General features: G+C 32.3%; 1 protein-coding gene across 3 annotated transcripts in view; it reads left to right on the top strand.

The window, feature by feature from the left end:
* The window catches only part of Kctd3 (potassium channel tetramerization domain containing 3), a 58,224-nt gene extending 39,145 nt beyond the window's left edge, over positions 1-19,079 (top strand). For 2 of the 3 annotated variants that reach the window (XM_015483642.2, XM_048809382.1), the window contains 8 exons: positions 1,780-1,867; positions 1,993-2,109; positions 3,638-3,808; positions 7,357-7,512; positions 12,778-12,874; positions 15,888-16,072; positions 16,154-16,292; positions 17,320-19,079. In XM_015483642.2, coding sequence (XP_015339128.1) covers positions 1,780-1,867; positions 1,993-2,109; positions 3,638-3,808; positions 7,357-7,512; positions 12,778-12,874; positions 15,888-16,072; positions 16,154-16,292; positions 17,320-17,881 — 1,515 coding nt within the window. In that variant the 3' untranslated portion in view covers positions 17,882-19,079. The remainder of the gene's footprint in view (positions 1-1,779; positions 1,868-1,992; positions 2,110-3,637; positions 3,809-7,356; positions 7,513-12,777; positions 12,875-15,887; positions 16,073-16,153; positions 16,293-17,319) is intronic. The other variant, XM_015483643.2, reaches the window with a different exon arrangement.
* Positions 19,080-19,712: the final 633 nt, after the last annotated feature.

The raw sequence follows: 19,712 nt of genomic DNA, 5'->3' as shown, positions 1-19,712 counted from the left end.
TACCAGTACTGAGGTATAGATGTGGGAAAAAAGCAGGATGTGATTAAGGATTGCAGTAATTGAGGTAAGAATGTGCTAATCCTAGAGCCCATCCTCCCAGAGAACAAATGATAAAAATGGTTTTCTTAGATGAGCCTTGGGAAGCTCTAGGCTGCTGCCAATCTTTCATTGAAATAGTAATCTAATGGGAGAGGAATCTCATGGCCTTATCTGCCCCTATTTTCCACTTCTGGGGTAGGAGTTAAAATTCTTCCTGTAGTGCTGCTGGAGCTAAAAGGATTCCAGCTGCCTGAGGTGAGAAAATGGTTCACTGGCATAAAAGCGTATTTTTTATTCCTGTCACTGAAAGGTTTACAGTGTCCACCTGCTACAGGACATGCTGGCATTGGCTCTTTGAAAAGCCTGACCTGGAGTTAGGGTGTGGTGATGTGGTACTTTGCAGAGATATTTCTACTGTGGCTCGTATCATGACACTGTGTACGTCTTGTATATGAATGGCTTAGAGGAATCATTATTTTAAAGTTTTCTCATTTGTCTATTTTTTAATTAAAATGGATTCTGTACTTTTTTACTTGTCGGGTCAAACATTCCCTTTCCCTTTCTCTACCTCACTCTTGGATGACTTCATTTTCCGATTCCACTTGCTCTGTGAGCACTCTGTTGGCCTATGCTCTCACCAATACTGAGATGACAGTCCTTCCTCCCTCCTCGTGACTATATTGCACATCCTATTTTCATGCCTCTTTTTCTATGATTGTTTCTTTTTCTTTCTCTCACGTCCCTTACCTCCACTTAAGTTCTTCGTTGTTTTCTTGGATAATATTTGGTACATAAAAGTGCACTCATTAAACAGATAATGTTTAGGCTTTACCCTTTCAGATAAAAACCAAATATGACAAATAAAAGTTCTTTTAACATTTTTAAATTCCAAATCATTAAAAAAATCTCATTTTGACTTTTGTATGTGAAACTTGGTATTTGATATTTCTTTAAATGTCAACTATGAAGTTCACATCCCTTTCTGACTTGGCTGTAGAAAGGGAAGATTCATTTTAAACTCACTTGTTGCCACTTAATTTTTTGTGTTCTGTTTGTTTTTATTTTTATTTTGCTTTATAATAAAACTCATGTCATTTGTTTTTTATCTTAACATATATATAGGCAGTTATTAGTTTGCAAACTAGGTTGATTGGTTTGAAAGATCTGTTTTTTACTCCAGTACAAATATAGGAGACTTTGTATGCCTGTCATTTCCTAGAAAATAGATGAAAAGCTTTAGTTAGGAGAATAAAAATAGTGAATGCTACCTTTCACAGAAAAGAGAATAAATTGTCAAGGGATCTAATAACATCTAAAAATCACTTCCTTTGTTTACTAGTTATAATTCTATTCCTTACTTACTCTATGACTTTGGGCAGATCATTTAATCTCAGAAAGAGAAAGGCTCAGAGGGTCTTATGAGATTTGGCCTTCCATTTCCAGAGGGCTGTGATCTAGTGACCACATGCAGCAAAAGGAGATATTCATCAAACTTCAGAAAGCAGAATGCTAGTGTTGGAAAAATAATTTTTAAAAAAATTAAAAGAAACTATATTGATGGCTTTTAGAGTTCCCTGTGGCATGTGTGTGTGCATGTGTACATAAAGAAGGTTTATTTTCTGAGCTCTACAAAAATTGGATATTTGTTGCTTTTTATCAAAAGAATCAAAATTTTGAGGAAGTTGAGTGGAAAATGGAAATTATAATTACTTTTAACATCTAATAATTTCACCACATTAGGTTCAAGACGTTGTTCCTATAACTAGTTATGACACTGCTGGGTCATTCCTCCTATTGGGATGTAACAATGGATCAATATATTATATAGGTAAGTATATAGACACTTAAAATGCTCCTATTTTAATTATTATTTAAGTGAAAACAGGAAAACATTACTTTTAAAATTTTAAATAGATATATTATTTATTGCTATTTAAAATTTTTATGTTTTAGATATGCAGAAGTTCCCTTTGCGAATGAAGGATAATGATCTTCTTGTAACTGAACTCTATCATGATCCTTCAAATGATGCTATTACTGCTCTGAGTGTTTACCTCACACCCAAAACAAGTTAGTACATGGCCATTTATTGTAAATTTATTGTAAATTTCTTTTGAGAATGTGTTTTTATTTATAGTTGACTATGCAGCTGGGTAAAACTAACTTGGTGCTTTCTTATTGTTCTTTTGCATTTATGTTGGTATTAAAATAACTGATTTTGCTTTGAAATTAGGAGCTTTAATTTATTAATAGTAGCAGCAGCAACACCAGTGAAGCAATCTTTGAAGCGTATGTGTTTGAATTGGAATTTTTTTTCTTTTAATTTTAATCCAGGGCATTATGCCTACTAAGTGAGCACTCTACCATTGAGTTACACTCCCAACCCACCTTGGGAATTTTAAAATTTAAGTTATGGAAAAAGACATTTTATTTAGAAGTTAAATGTGTATAACTTCGACTTCCTTTCAGAGGCCATTGTAATAAAATTAGTAGACTGCTTCTGTAAATGTTAAGAATTTTTGAATTCATTAAAGGAATGACCTGTATTGTGAAAAAATTTTTCTAGTGTAACAGATGAATGGGATTGAAATTGTAGTAGGATTTAAACTATGTTGCTCTTGAAGAAAGGTCAGCAAACTGTGGAATGCTGCCCCAGCCAGCTGTTTTTGTTAAAAGTTTTATGTGTTGTCTATGGTTGCTTTTCTGTCTCAATGAGAGTTGAGCGGTTGTAACAGAGTCAGTATGGCATGCAAAATTTAAAGTATTTTCTATTTGTCCTTTTATGGAAAGTTTTCCTGCCCCTGCTCTAGAAATAATAGAATGGGTTGTGGGTCCCCCCCAATCTAATTTATAAGTGGAGATAAAACTAGGAAAGTTTTATAAATCAAAGCACTTTTGTTTTAGGTCACTGAGCTCCATCTTGTCTTTAAATTCGTAATGGAGTCTGGCACTTATTTAAAAAAAAAAGAAGAAGAAGAAGACCACAGCTGAACCTTACATCATTAGAAGAAGCAGTATAAGAAATACAATGAGTGTATTTATTCCATAGTCTAATGTTTTGAAACTGTTAAGTATTAAGTAGTATATTTAATACTTGATTATTCAAGAATGATTCAGTATTGTGACAAGTAAAAGGGATGTTCATTCTAGGTGAGAAGTTATATGGAATATTGTTTTAGTGGCAGTCTTGGCATTGCAGACTTACTAATTCTTTAAACATGTATTGAGTACCTTCTGTGTTTCATTCACTCTTTAAGGTGACAAAACAATGATTATGATTCAGTCTTTTAACAATAAGGAATAGACTCAGGTATACATGAAAAAAAAGTGTGGGATTAGTGTGTTATTACCATGATAGAACCTAATGTATAGTACAAGTGAAGAGGTGAACAATTTATCTTGGAGCAAGTGTTAGAAAAGATTTGTAAAGAAAATATTGATTTTAAGATGGCAGAGATGTCTTAAGATTTCTTTGAGTGGATTTTGCACATAAGCTCTGAATCCTATTCTGCATCTGATATCACAGGGAACTTTGCAAGGGTAACTTTCTTTTTATTTTTGCCTAATATACCACGTGTTGACTTTTGACTTTGTGTAGGTGTCAGTGGTAACTGGATTGAGATCGCCTATGGTACAAGTTCTGGAGCAGTACGAGTGATTGTACAGCACCCAGAGACAGTTGGGTCGGGTCCTCAGCTTTTTCAGACTTTCACAGTTCACCGAAGCCCTGTTACAAAAATCATGCTGTCAGAGAAGCATCTTGTATCTGGTAAAGTGATTCTGTTAGTACCAATAAGCAGTTCCCCCTTGTGAACTTTTGCCCTGTGCGTTATTTTCTATACTCTTACAAACTAAGACTATTAGCAGAGTTTTATGTGAGGAAAATATAGTAAAAGAAATGATAGAAAAGTTTAATAACTGAGAAATGTTATGACTGTTTTTAGATTTCTTTGACTTTGCCTGGTTGTAGGATATACAGATTTAGGAGCTATCTTATCTCTTATTTATTCTCTGTTCTAATATTTTGTTCTTATGGTATATTTTATTTGAAAATATTTATAACCCTGTTGAATTTTTTTACTTAGAAGCTTTATAAGTTTAATTTTTAATATAAATTTGGTTGATTATCTTATCAACCAGTATAATGCTAAAGTAGATTTAGATGTCTATTTTACTGTGTGATCATCATAAAAATATTGAGAATTAGTAGATTGTATAAAAAGATTATTTAAAAAATAATATTTTTTGTGGGTTTGTGGCTCCTTATAGCCATAAAAATTTTTAAATGATTTTATATAGTCACATATTTGGATCCTAGATATATGAAAATCGGATACTAATTTTGTTGTTTAACAAGTACTACTTTTTGATCACAAAGTAAAATTCCCTTAAGAAATTCGTTGTATACAATAGATTTCTAAAAAAACTTCTTGAATAATGTGTTAGGTATATCAGTCGAGTTTGCTTTTTAGAGGAGTCTAACATTTACCTCTTTTGTACAGCAATTCCTGTCCAACTTAAAATTTTTATGAGCATTTTCCCACAATGTGTTTGTTTATTTAAGAATGTCTAAAAGGTGATACATTTTTCTCTGTATGATCAAACACCAAGTGGAGCCAAAATCTTGTCCATGGATGAATAAATGAACACACGTGTCTGATTGCTTGGGGTGTAAGTAGGTCTTCCTAAAACAGTCTCTACTTCAGGCTTTCATAAAGCAATACTCATCTGACACTCACCTGCCCCACTGGGGAGCTGGTTTCTCTTTTGTCCAATTGCTAAATGTTGGATTTCCCTGGAGGATTTTTGTTTTACTTATCTTATCTGGTGATTTGAGTAGTAATTATTATCTATATTGACAGTTACCCCATACTTCTTTGACTTGTGGTCATCCAGGGAGTGGAAATTTGTGTACCTAGTGTCTGTATCACTGGATTACATTTAATAGGCAACTCAAATTGAAACTAGATAAAACAGAACATTTTAATGATTGATTAGCTGCTGATTCAAAAAACCATACAAGTATTAAAATATTATTATCTATTCATTTATTTAAAAAAATATAGGAACTGCTCTTGATTTTTCTTTCATGTTTTCCATCATGTACATGCAATCCAACAATAAATTATATTGGTTTTGCTGCATCCTGTGTCACAAATCTGATGGTTTTTTGTTGCTACCAATCTAGTGATTCACATTGTTATCATTTTTCCTTAGGTTATTGTAGCAGCTTGTCAACTCTTACATGTTTTTATCTTGCCTCTCTGTGGTACATATTCCACACAGTAGGCAGAAATATCTCTTAGAAATATAATCCAGACCTAATATCCAATGGCTTCCTATTGTATTTAAAAATAAATTTAAATTTCTACCATTGCCTGTGTGGCTTTTCCTATTCTAGATCCTATTTACCTTTCAGGTTGTTTCCTAATTCCCCACCTATGTTTCTCTTGCTTAAGACCTTTCTGTTTCCTAAAGATGTTTTAGAATTTTTGTTCTTTATTCATTTTATTTGAAATATTTTGCTTCTGGATATGTTTTGGCTGCTTTCTTGTTACTCAGGTCTCATTTCAAATACCTCCTCAGTGAGGGTTCATTGGCCACCAGTACAAATCAGCTAAACCTCTATCAACAGTAACTTTCTCTAATAGTTTGTTTTCTTTGAAGACTTATCATTTGATCATTTATGTGTTCATTTAACACCTATTTCCCTCTTCAAGAAAGGAGGTTCTACCTGTAGGAACTTTTGTTCTCTCACCTTTTCTCAGCACAGTCCTTGGCACATGTGCATAAACAGATGCATAAAATAAGGCAATTTAATTCTGTGAGAATATAGACTATTTTGTCAGTAGTTGTGATATTTAAATGACAATGCTTAGAGATAGTAGCAGTTGCTGTTATTTTGGTGGTTGTAATGTTATTGTAGGATGTGATGCTAAAGAACTGCTTGTTATAATTTGTATTTTAACATGAAAATTTCATGTGGGTTTGAAATTTAAATAGGCTAATCAAGAAAATTATCTAGTTTACTCAAAAATCTTGAGTTCTTCATGTATTCATATTTATGTTTTTCTGCTACCTGGTGGATATCAGTGTAAATGTAATCACTTTCTTTCTGAAATAAAAAATTTTACTTAATTAATATTAACAAAATTGTCCTTATGACTCAGTTGAGTCAGCCAAAGGTATTTATTTTTCTGAATCCCAGTAAACTTAATAGTGAAAATCAGGAATTTTTTCCCCATGTAACTGATTAAACAGTCTGAAACTAAATGTTTCTTTTTTTTTTTTTTTATCAGAAAAATGCTCTGAGAAATGAGAATTTTGTTGCATCAGAATAAAAAATAATCAGAAGTTACTTGTTGCTGTTTGCTAAAACTAGATCATTTTTCTAAAGTGTGGTTTAAAATACATAACTGATATTTCATAAGGAATGTCATTTTATAAGAAACCAGTAGGAAATGGTATGTGTATATGGAAGAAGTTTGGGATATTTTATAAGTGTTTACTGATGAGTTTGTAGCTCATTGTAACATTAACAAATTTTCGAAAATCATTATAAATGGAAAATTAGTATTTTTTTTACAAAGGCATACCAAAAATGTAAGCAATAGTGATATTATTTTTTGATGTAAAATTTTTAATAGAGTACCTATCCAGACAAAAAAAATGGAGATAGACTAGGAAATATCTCATTACATATCCATTGAATAGTATTTAAATTCAAAAAACAGACTAATTGGAACAAGTTTCTTAAAGCACACTCTCAAAAATAATGCTGAGCTCTAATATAGAATTTTGATGTTCCTTTATATAACTATGAGTAGGCAATAAATAGCTCCTGTTCCTATATTTGACAAATATCATTTTTAATAATAATTTTTATATAACTCTTTATCTAGACTATTTAACATTTGAGTAATATTAGCAGAAACAATTTCTAAGTTTTAAAAAATAAGCTAAGCAACTGTTAACTCTGTAGTTTGACCAAAGAATAGGCTAATCAGTATTTTCTTGGATAATCAGTATTTTTTCTCTTATGTATACATTTCTTTAATCTTTCCTATATTTAAACCTTACAGTCTATTTTTATAAGAAACCATATATTTAGTGATCTACCTTATATTTGTACCTTTTTCAGCTAGGTACAATTTGAGTATAATTCTATGATAAATATGTCATTTGCTACTTAAAATGTACTAAGATCTATTTAATGTATATCATAGTGAAAAGCTTAAATGTGTTTAAAAAAGTGATTTTGGTACTGCCCTTATAATCTGTACTTTGTAACCTTTTTGTGTTCTTTTTCTCTTCTAGTCTGTGCAGATAATAATCATGTCCGCACATGGACAGTAACACGATTCAGAGGAATGATCTCTACTCAGCCAGGTTCCACTCCTTTAGCATCATTCAAGATATTGTCTCTGGAGGAGACAGAAAGTCATGGTAGCTATTCCTCTGGAAATGACATAGGTAAGTTAGGTTATTTGGGGGAATTTTCAAATATTATGTGGATAGTTCAGAAGAAATATATCAACTATAGTAAATCTAAAAATAAATTTTAAATATGAATTTTTTATTTCAATTTTGAAACTCAAAACAGTTTTAGTACATTTTTCTCATTAGATTCTGTGAATTCATTTATAATATTGAAGTATTTTTTCATTGTTTAAAAAGTTATATAAGATGGGCTGGGGCTGGGGCTCAGTAGTGGAGTGCTTGCCTGGCACGTGTGAGTCACTGAGTTTGATCCTCAGCCCACGTAAAAAAAATTATTAAAGTTATTATGTCCATCTAAAACTAAAATTTAAAAAAAAAGTTAAGAGCAAATTTTTTATCTTATTAGTGTTTCCTCACTTTATGTCATCTTCAAATGCTAGCAACTTTTGTTTATAACTAAAACTATAATATCTGTGTACATTTCAAACTTAATATTTTTATTTTAGCTTCCATTCTTGATATTAAAACTTTTTTATTTTTTATTTTTAAAATTTATTTCATACATACATGAAACTTTTTATTTTTTTAAATTTATTTCTTACATACATGACAATATTGGAATGCATTATATCCATTATTATCCATTTCCAGCACAATTTTTCATAACTCTGTATATAACGTATGTTCATGCCAAATTTTGCCATTATACTCTTTTTTTTTTTGCATTACAATTCTTAATACACATTATACCACAATTTATCATATCTCTGTTTGTATATAAGGTATGTTGACACCAAATTCACATCTTCGTACATGTATTTTGTACAATGATGACCATCAAAAACTTTTAATATTTTTATTTGATCTGAAAATAAAATTTGCAGCTAGAAAAAGGCTGATACTTTAAAATAATCAGTTATTTTGATGGCATTATAATATTCATTAGGAAACAATGTATTATGTCTTCATTGATGCTCTGATTTCAGTAAAAGGCATGCAAAGTTAATCGTATTTGTCTCTATACTATACATACTATGAATGAGAACTCACATACACACAAATACATATACAGAGTCATCATGGAGACAGATTATTTCCCACAAGGGCTCATTTGAAAGAATCTCCTATATGTGTAATTGTATCTTACTATTCCTACAATAGTTCTCTAGAAGAGAACCTTTCCAGTTATTTTATGTAAGTGAAAATTACGATAAAAAGGAGTACATTAGAATTGATTTTTCTATGAATTTTACATATACTGGAAATTTACGAATATGTTCCCATAGTAAAGATTTCAAAATGCTTTAAAACAATTGTACTACCTCAGTCTTAGTATATTTAGTAAAAATAATGTTCATTGCCTCAGTTTTAGCAATTGCTGTGTGATCTTATTTCCCTACATGTTGCTGGGAACTGGAAGTTTGTATTTTTTTAATCCAACAAGTGATTATTTAGTAGTTTTTCTCCAGGCATTAGGAATCTAAAAAAATACAGGACAGTGAAAATCAATTGATAGTACTTGCAGTGGGAATAAAAAGAAAACAATCGCATTTTGCCGCAATTATGCTTAAGGGCAAGGAGCTAAAAGCACTCAGCAGAGATAGCAACAGTATATTTATAATCTTCTTGACGATAATATGAAGTAGATATTATCCCCACTTAGCATTGATGAAAACTAACATTCATAAAGAACACTTTAGCAAGGTCTTAGTGCTTGAACTGACACATGCAGCATGAGTAGGTTTTTGTTGGATTTTGGAGATTCTAGAGTTGGAACATTTATGCTAGAACAAAAAGAACATGTTAAAAGAACACAGGCCCAGAGAACCTGGAAAGTTTGGAAAATGTCAAAAAGGTCATTAAGTGCTGGACTATAGAATATAGGGATAAGATTGGGTTGATAGGCAAAGGCCACATAATGGAAGGCCTTTCTGTACAATAAACTTAGGAATTTAGATTTTATCTTTATAAGTAATGGGGAGCTTTTGAAGAATTTTGACAGTGATACCTAATTAGTGTTATAGTTCATTTTTCATGTGCATGTCCAAGAAGGCTTAGAGAACTGTGACGCAAGGCACCCATTATTAGTTATCAAAAAAAGAACTCATTCAGTAAGAACTGAAGGGCAGGCTGGGGTTATGGCTCAGTGGTAGAGCACTTGCCTAGCATGTATGAGGCACTAGGTTTGATTCTCAGCACAACATATAAATAAATAAAAGTTCATTGACAACTAAAATTATATTTAAAAAAAAAAACTAACGGGCATGGTGGTGATTGATCATATGTGGTAAGTTCAAGAGAGGTTGGAGTCTAAGCTGACTCAGGGGTCTTACTTGGGAAATGAAGTAACTGAATTCTGTTAACTGAAATAAAGAAATATAGAAAGTGGGGCTTATTTTGAAAAGGAAGGTGAATTTAGATGATATATTTTGAGCAGTGGTGTCTGTGGATATTCCATGATATGAAGGGATGAGGGTAAGAGACCTTACTGGAAATTATGTTTATGAGTCATCAGCATTTAAGAATTAGTGAAGCTGGGATTGGTGGTGTATGCTTGTAATCCCTGTGGCTTGGGAGGCTGAAGCAGGAGGATTGAGAGTTCAAAGTGAGCCTCAGCAACTTAGCAAGGCACTTAGCAACTCAGTGAGACCCTGTTTCTAAATAAAAAAAGAATGGCTAGGGATAAGGCTCAATGGTTAAACACCCCTGGGTTCAATCCTCAGTACGAAATAATAATAAGCAGTGAAAGCTCTGGTAGGTATTGTTCAGGGAAAACAAGTTTAATGTGAATATAAAAATAACAAACAATTCTGTGAATTAACTTTAAAGCCCACTAAAATAAAGGGGGCAGAGAGATTTTTATTTCCTCTTATACTTAAAATTAATAAATAAATAATGTAAGGGATGGACAAACAGAACAGTGGAACACAGTTGAGAATGCTGTGGGTGAAATCTAGATTGCAGTGGGTAGTGGATTAGTAGATATTGGAGTTGACCATGAAATTAAAAAGTTAAAAGGCAAGTAGGGAGTTCAGAGCTCAGTTTTGATTCCTCTTCCTGTCTCCCCACCAAAAATAGAAAAGATATGAGCTTATTTTGTGTTCCAAGGAAGGTGCCAATTTGGGAGAGTTTGGAGAATCTATATATTGGTTGAGGTCATCAGATGATTAAGGTATGAAGAGTTAGGTTATGGGAGCATTTAATGTGAATATAAAGTTTAAGGGGAGTGAAGATACAGTTCCATAATCTTCTCAGTCCTATGTATTTTATTCATCATTACTATTTTACTATTTTGACTTTGTTAACAGTTATTGAATGAGGACTATCATTCCCAATAGACTTAGACATCAGAAGGTTCTCCAATAATTCAGCAACTGCATAGTTTAGTGAAGAGCCAGCAGACTGGAACCATATAGCTTGGGCTCCTCGGAGTTCAAGCTGTGTTTTAGTGAGCTTTTTTGATTTTGTGACTAAAAGGATCTGACCAGAACAACTGTAGAGGAGGAAAGGTTTACTTGAGGGCTCATGGTTTCAGAGGTCTTAGTCCAGAGAAGGCCAGCTCCATTCCTTGGGGCTTGTAGTGAGGCTAAACACCATGGCAGAAAGAGTGTGGCAGAGGGAAGCAGCTCACATCAGGGTGATCAGGAAGGGGAGAGAGAGACTTTACTTGCCAGATACAAATACATACTCAAAGCCATGCCCCAATTCCACCTCCTTCAGCCACACCCTACCACTTTAGTTATCACTCAATTAATCCCTATCAGGGGATTAAATCAAAGATTAAATCAAAGATTCTTAGAATCCAATCATTTTTTCCTCTGAACTGTTGTGCATTGTCTCACACGTGAGCTTTTGGGGGGACAACTCACATCCAAATCATAACACGCTCTATCCCAGAGGACCTATGAGACCTCTGGTGAGCTAGTCTCTTGGTGCTTTACTTTACTCATCTGTAAAATGGTGATAATAATATGACCTTCTTTACATGGTTATTATGATTATTAGGGTGAATTAGTACTTGATGAATAAAGCACTTACACTATGGCACATAGTAAGCAAAATAAAGTACTACTCATAAAGATATTTCATTTATTAAATAGGCATGATTCATATGAGATAATTTGGATTATTGTCTTTAAAATTTTTGTTGTTTATCATATGCTTCATATGAAAATAAATTGGTACTTTAGCTAATGAGTATAATAGGAAGACATTTATTAAAATTGTGTCTTTAAGTTTTGCATATTAACAGTTTTTCTTATGTTGTTGTTCAGAATCTTTCTAAAATATAATAGGTATGTACCTGCCTTGCTCAGTACAATAAAGTGAAAATAATTGAATCTGTCTTTGTTAGATTGTGTGTACCTATTCCAAAAATCTAAATCCCAAATGCTTCAGTATCCAAAACTTTTTGAGCCCCAACATGAAAAGTAGAAAATCCTATACCATGAAACTTTATTTCATGTACAGAATTATTAGAAATATTATATAGTATTTCCTTTAGTCAATGTATAAGGTGTATGTGGAACACAAATTTCATATTTAGACTTGGGTTCCATCCCCAAAATAGCTCATTGTTGTGTATATGCAAATTTCCAAAATCTGAAAAAATCCAAAATTTGAAATACTTCTAGTTCCAAGCATTTTGTATATGGGATACTCAACCTGAAGTAGATTTCATATTACACTTTGCTGCTGATGTCTGTTTTAGTTTACCAATTACTCTGTGAAGTTGTTTCTGTTTAGTGGCGTTAAACAGAATTATATTTTTGATTTTTGCATGTTGGCTTTTCAGAAAAGTAAAATGAATACATGAAGTGACTGACTTTGTACATTCTCTCCCCTTTTGGGGGGTAGAGTGGGGGCTGTTGTTGCTTTAGTGCTAGGGATCAAATCCAGGACCTTGTACATGCTGAGGGTGTATTCATTCTACCTCTGATCTATACCTCCATATCCCCTTTTTAAGTTAAAAGAATCTAAGTACATCCCCAAACATAGTAAATATTTTAACAGCTCTCCTTCTAATGCTGTTTAATGTGGCTCTTTATTCAGACTATTGCCTTCAGCTTTTATAGTGTTAGTACATAAAATATAATTTTGAATTATTGTGTATTCTAAAAATGTTAATGCAAGTTGAATCGTTGCATTTTTGTGTCTGATTTTGACTTGAAACTCAATGCTAAACTAATAGTGTGAGAAATTCTTTTTGGTAGAGGGGTATTAATATTAATGTTCCTATTGTAAAATTAAATTACATTCTAATTAACTTCTTTCGACATTTTCTGTTGTATGACCAAGGGCCTTTTGGAGAACGAGATGATCAACAGGTGTTTATCCAGAAAGTTGTTCCCATCACTAACAAACTATTTGTGAGACTTTCATCTACTGGGAAAAGGTAATACTTTACTCTAAAGATGAAGAAATGCTATCTTACAGAATGCATGGCATAATATATATTGATGAAAGAGTGCAATAGAAAAATTGAGAGACATCTATTCATTATCTCATTATTATTATTATAAATTAACATTAAAACAATTTACTTAGCACTTACTCTCTAAGATTCATTAAGATTTTTACAGATTCTGTGGACAGGTAGGAAGAGCTAGTGATACAATAAAAAAAAGGGACATAGTAAACTTCTTTCATGTCCAAACATAACTATTTTTTCTTAAAAATATTCAATTTTTTCTTAAGAAAACAAACACTCTAGAATGTAAATATTTCCCATCTCATCACAAATTGTATACATTATATCATAAAATATATTACAGGTTTTCTGATAGTGTTCCCTTCTAGAATAAAAATGATAAAGCAGTTAAACCTTGATCAATAATAATTATAATTTGCATAATCTTGGCACAGCTTACCATTTAGCACCCATTTCATTTCGTATTTTATAGCATTTACCCCCTTCTGTCTACGTGAATATAGAAAGAAATTGTCTCCATGAGAACAAGAATGCTGCCTTTATGTATTTACCTCCTGACTTGCACAATGAGAATGCTGCTGTTATCATTATATGATACTGGCAGTATTCTTCTGATTTCATCTTCAGAAATGATTTCTATTCAAACATTAAGTGAAGAACAGTGAATTTGATACAGACAGATGAATAAAATTCTAATTTTGGCACTCCTTTCATTGGCTATAAGCTTAAGTTACTTTGTTTTTCTTAGCCTTGGTTTCTTTACAAAATAAGGTTCAACTATTTTGATGGTGTAATGTGACAAGGTAAAATGAGTCAAAAAATGTGAAATATCTTGCATAATCCCTTACTATAATAGTTGTTCAATAGAAGTTTTTCTCTTCCTTTTGCATTGACTGAAATTTTATTTCCTTTAAAATATTATTTGTAACCTCAGATTGGCATTTCTTTAAAAACTATTTTTTGCATGTTAAACAAGTGAAGAAACTAAAATTCCTCTTCAAGAGTCATTAAGCACATTATTAGTTTTCTTTTTAATGTTACTTATGCTATTGATGTTTTTAAAATTTCTTGGTTGCCTTTTTTCAGCATGTTATAAATCATTGTGATTTAGTGTTCAGTGCATATTTATTGAAGAAGCTGCCAAATGTTTATTTAAACTATTATGCTCTGATAATGTAGTATATCTCTATATTAATTTTTCACATCACCCTCTTCTGTTATTTCAGACATTATGTAATCAACTGCAATTTTTGCATGATAAAACAAATTTTATTTATTTTTAAGTGTATCATTCCAAAGGAAGTCCTATAGTTATTAAAATAACAAGCAGAAGTTATTTTGTAGAATCAAATAGAAGACCAGCCCTTTATGAAGCTTTTGTAAACCAAAGTGTGCTATTTAAAGAGAATTGGGATTATAAACAGGGAAAAGTAAAATAAAAGGAAATACTTGTAGAAAAATTTGAAGACATATCCTAAGGAGTCTATCCTATACAAAAAAAAAAGCAAAATCATTTGTATTTTCATGCATATATAAATGTTGATGTGTTTATTTTAAACATAAGACAAAAATCTAGCTTTAAAAAAAATCAATTTACAAATATTATTAAAAAATACATGTTATTCACCTTGTTAACAGTATTAAGAAAAGTTATCTTGATAAATAGAAAAAACATTTGACAATTACACACTCATTTATGATTTTTTTTTTAAAGAGAGAGAGAGAGAGAGAATTTTTTTTTAATATTTATTTTTTAGTTTTCAGCGGACAAAACATCTTTGTTTGTATGTGGTGCTGAGGATTGAACCCAGACCGCATGCATGCCAGGCGAGCGCGCTACCGCTTGAGCCACATCCCCAGCCCACATTTATGATTTTTAAAAATTCTACTGGGGTTGTAGCTCAGTGGTAGAGCACAAGACTTACACGTGAAGCACTGGGTTCGATCAGCACCACTTAAAAAAAAATAAATAAAGGTATTGTGTCCATCTAACAACTAAAAATAAATAAATAAAAACCATTCTGTTAATTAAACCAAAAGAGGGAAATTCCTTAATCTACTAATGTCTAGGAAATAATTGTTTCAAACCTCAGACTCAGTGGTGAAAAAAGCATTTTCCTTGAGATCAGGAGTGAGACTAGAATAAGAATAGCCTGTTTCACCTTGTATATGGGCATGTAGGAATTTGCATCCCTCCCCACACCGCACCCCGCCCCCTTTTGCCTTGCCTACTAGGAAGTTGACCTAAGCTTCACGTTCTGTTCCTACTATGTTTCTCATATTTATTTGGATGGTATTTCCTCTTCCTCCTTAATTTTCACCTTACATTTGCTTGGTACTTATTGTTTGTTTCTTTCTTTTTTCTTTTTTTAAATAAGTGCCTCAAACACTGTTATGAAGTAAACTGAGATAAATAATTCACTGAATTACAATTCATCTAACCCTTATGGCTTTGGGAAAAATCCTTTGCTCACATTAGCCTTTGGTTTCCTCATTTGTCAGGGTGGATAATAATTGTTCCATTTCAGGCTCTTTTATCCTTTTTGAAAATCAATAAATGGCTATAAAACTGCTTTGATAAGGAGTGTCTTAATGGAGAATACAACATTGGCTATCTCTGTCTCTATAGAGAGGTGTAGTTTTCCTGGTTTCAGATTTTTTAAATTTGCATATAAATTTTAATGTCTTGAAAAAGATCTTTTCTATCATGCTTTCTTTCTTTTTTCACAGCTTCTTTTTAAAGAATTGTTCATTCTCATCAAAGCTCTGTTTTTTTTTAACCTAAGGTATTGCTTTTTTTCTGTTAGTTTATACATTGTTTTCTCTAGTGTCAAAGAAACAAAACTTGAATTTTCTTCATGTTGACTTTCTTTGACCTCTATGTACTCAACTGTATCTTTGCAAATAAGAACAGAACATGTTAACTATTAAGATGCTATTTCTTCCCCCAGTTATAACTGTACAATGTCTTTTGCAGAATATGTGAGATCCAAGCTGTTGACTGTACTACAATATCCTCATTTACAGTGAGAGAATGTGAGGGATCCAGTAGGATGGGCTCAAGGCCAAGGCGCTACTTGTTCACAGGCCATACAAATGGCAGCATTCAAATGTGGGATCTGACCACTGCTATGGATATGGTTAATAAAAGTGAAGATAAGGGTAGGTTCCCACATGGAAAGAAGTTTGTCACCGGGCAAGCTTTTAACATCAGAGATTATAATGATTGTTTGCTTTCCTAAGATGTAGGTGGTCCAACTGAAGAAGAACTACTCAAATTACTAGATCAATGTGATCTCAGCACATCTCGCTGTGCTACACCTAATATTAGTCCAGCAACTTCTGTGGTTCAGCATAGCCGCCTTCGAGAATCAAATTCTAGGTAAGTTGAAGAGCTGGGTATGATTGTTTTGGGGAAAATTAACTGACATAATCACATAGTTGTTCTAAAAGCCATATTTTTAAAGCAGTGCAGACTTTGTTAATATTCTTTTTTTCTATTTTAGCAAATTTCTTTATATACATTGGGCATTGTCTGGTTCTTTTCATAGGAAACCAGTTTTTTCTTTCTTTTTCCTTTTGGTTTTGGGGGTTTTGTTTGTTTTATGGCTGAGGATTGAACCCAGGGCTTCATGCTTAGTACTAAGCATGCATTCTACCTCTGCATTCTAACCCCAGTCACCACTTTTTGCCTTTTAATTCACTTTGTGAATTGCTGCCAATTGGAATGCCCATTGTGTGATTAAGATTTCACTCAAAGAAAATAGGAAAATCCTATGTCACCTTGCTTAAATAAGTTTTTATACTTGTTTCAGGACAATATTAATCAAAAGTGATTATATTACCTTGTATAATCTTATATTTTAGGCACTATGTATTTCAATACAGTGATATAGTATGCCCTGTTTTTTCTTCCCATATTAACAAAATGTTTTGAAATATGAAGAACTGAATTATATTGATTCCTTGGTGGTTTTGAAATTTTTATTTTTTTCTCCAGATATTTAAAAGTCTAGCTTAACTATATATCTATGGTATTATTTGTGCTGGTAATTTTACATTTATATATGACTGCTTGATAAAAAAAATTTTCAATCCTTGATACCAAGGATTGAACCCAGGGGCACTCTACCACTGGGCTACATCCCCAGCCCTTTTTTATTTTATTTTGAGATGGGATCTAAGTTGCCCAGGCTAGCCTTGAACTTGTGATCCTCCTGCCTCAGCCTCTTCAGTTGCTGGGATTACAGGCATGCCCCACCACACCCTTTTGATAAATACAGGTTTATAGGGAGAAATGTGGATATAATATACTATATATATGTTTTTACTGGTAGTTTAATTAATGAGATATGCTCCTGAGAAATTGCAGGTGAAATCTGAACTATAATTTTTAAAACCTTTTTCAGCCTTCAGCTTCAGCACCATGAAACCATTCATGAAGCAGCTACTTATGGTTCCATGAGGCCTTACAGAGAAAGTCCTTTGTTAGCAAGGGCAAGAAGGACTGAGAGCTTTCATAGTTATAGAGACTTCCAGACTATTAATTTGAACAAAAATGTAGAAAGAGCTGTTCCTGAAAATGGTAATTTGGGTCCAATACAAGCTGAAGTGAAGGGGGCAACAGGGGAATGTAATATATCTGAGAGAAAGTCTCCTGGAGCAGAAATCAGAAGTTTGAAAGAATTGGATAGTGGATTAGAGGTACATAAAACAGCTGAAGTTTTTTCTGAATCCAAAAAGAGGTCATCAGAAGATGAAAATGAAAATAAAGTAGAGTTAAGGAAGAAAGGAGGATTTGAAGGGGGAGGATTCCTTGGAAGAAAGAAAGTTCCCTATCTGGCATCATCACCAAGTACTTCTGATGGAGGAACCGACTCGCCTGGTACTGCATCCCCGTCCCCTACAAAGACCACCCCGTCTCCGAGGCATAAAAAAAGTGATTCTTCAGGTCAAGAGTACAGTTTGTGAAAACTCACTAAAATGAATGGTAGTTTTGTTAAATTAAGATGAAAATTAAATTTTCCTGGATTTCAGTACATTAGTTTTTACAATGAGGCTTTATAAGATAAATTGGGTGTCATTTATTATCTTTTTAACAGAATTACCTGGAATAAGGAGATAAAATAATCATATCTCTTAATGTTTTGGAAGGTTTTTTAGTTTTACAAACACATTTAACAGATTATTTGCAAAGCAGTATCCATTTTAATGTTTAGCTACTCTTTGTTGGTTTTGTTATCATAGTACCACATCTTAATAGGATGGTGTCCATACAGAGGAGTATTCCCTGGAGCATGGGAACCAACAGACTGCATTCCTAATCTTTATTGTGCCTGAGACTTGTCTTGCAATGTTATCTTAAGTGAATAACAATTCTTTTTGAAAGTTGGTCTCCCAACCCTTATTGTGATTTCAGTGTGTTTACCAGATATTTGATGAGGTGCTACGTTTGTGAAAAAATATCATGTAATTAAAAAACATTATTATTTTGAATACCAGATTCCACTGTGTAGTAAGACTTTTAGGATTTTTTTTTTTTTTTTTTTTAATCGTGGGTCACTTTCTGATTCTCATTGTTGGAAGTTCTTAAGTCTTAGCATGCATCACCATGTAGAAAGAGCTGTTCCTGAAAATGGTGCAAAAAGTCCATGTGAACTTTCTTTCAAGTTGGAGCAATTGTCTATTTCAGAAAAGATGAAATAAAAATAATAATCAAAGGCAAAGCTTTGAGGGCCCAGAAGGGAAAACTCAGTTGCTAATCTGCCTTGTTTTAAGAGCCACCTTTCCTTTTATTTTTTTTAAAGTATTAATAATCAAAATAACTTAAATGTAGGCCATTTTGTTAAATGAGATTGTAGATTTGGGTTTTTGGCTGAAAGTTTTGGCTATTGTAAATGTGTTATTTTGGATATAATTTCAATTGTTAGAGAAAAAAATTTTGTTTTTTCATTTAATTGGAATGATTTTCAAGTTTCTGCAAATGGGGTAAGTGCAAATTTAAACCATTAAGCATTTATTGCTGAAGATTGTATATATTCCCATTCCAAGAAATATAATGAGTAAAATTGAAATAAATTCTTTAAAGTTTACTATATTACCAGTGGTTTCACAAAAATTCTCTTGTATTTATTTATCAATTGAATCAAATAAAAAAATTTAGACACAATGATTTTAGTTGTTATTCTGTTTGAAGTGAACCTACATCATTTTTCTTTTTTCTTTTTTTTTTGGCTTCTTCCTATAAAAAGAAAATGGAGAGGGAGAATATATAGAGAAACTAAGTTATATTACCAGTAAGGAAAAAGGTTAGGCAAAGCATAATTTCAAAGTCACTAAGGATTCATCTTATGCCATTTTCATTATAATCACATTTGTGTGGAAGTTGGATGGACAACTAAGGAAATTAAGGCGGAAAAATTGGAATATTTACCACTAAAAGAAAACTTTAAAAAGTAATGAGGGCTATTATATAGCAAAATATTATAAAAGTTAGCTGACTGTACCATGGATTGCATTTTATTATAGGTCCATTTTATTTTTTCTCATATACTTACAGGAGACTGAACCTTAGATTGAACCTTAGCAGAGAATTGAGTCTACTCTGGCACCTTGTAACCTTAAGCAAAGTATTCCCACTTGCCTAAATTTTTCATTATACCAATATCATTAAGGTTGTTGTAAGTAGAATAAAAATTAAAATGCATCTGTACTTTGTATGATTGATGAATAGTGAGAACAGAATTAGAATTCTCATGATTAAAAGTTTTTCAATTAATTTTGTACTTATTTCCAAGTAGTG

Source organism: Marmota marmota, unplaced genomic scaffold, assembly GCF_001458135.2.
Source record: "Marmota marmota marmota unplaced genomic scaffold, marMar, whole genome shotgun sequence".
Taxonomy (NCBI): domain Eukaryota; kingdom Metazoa; phylum Chordata; class Mammalia; order Rodentia; family Sciuridae; genus Marmota; species Marmota marmota.
This window is presented reverse-complemented; position numbering and strand designations above follow the sequence as displayed.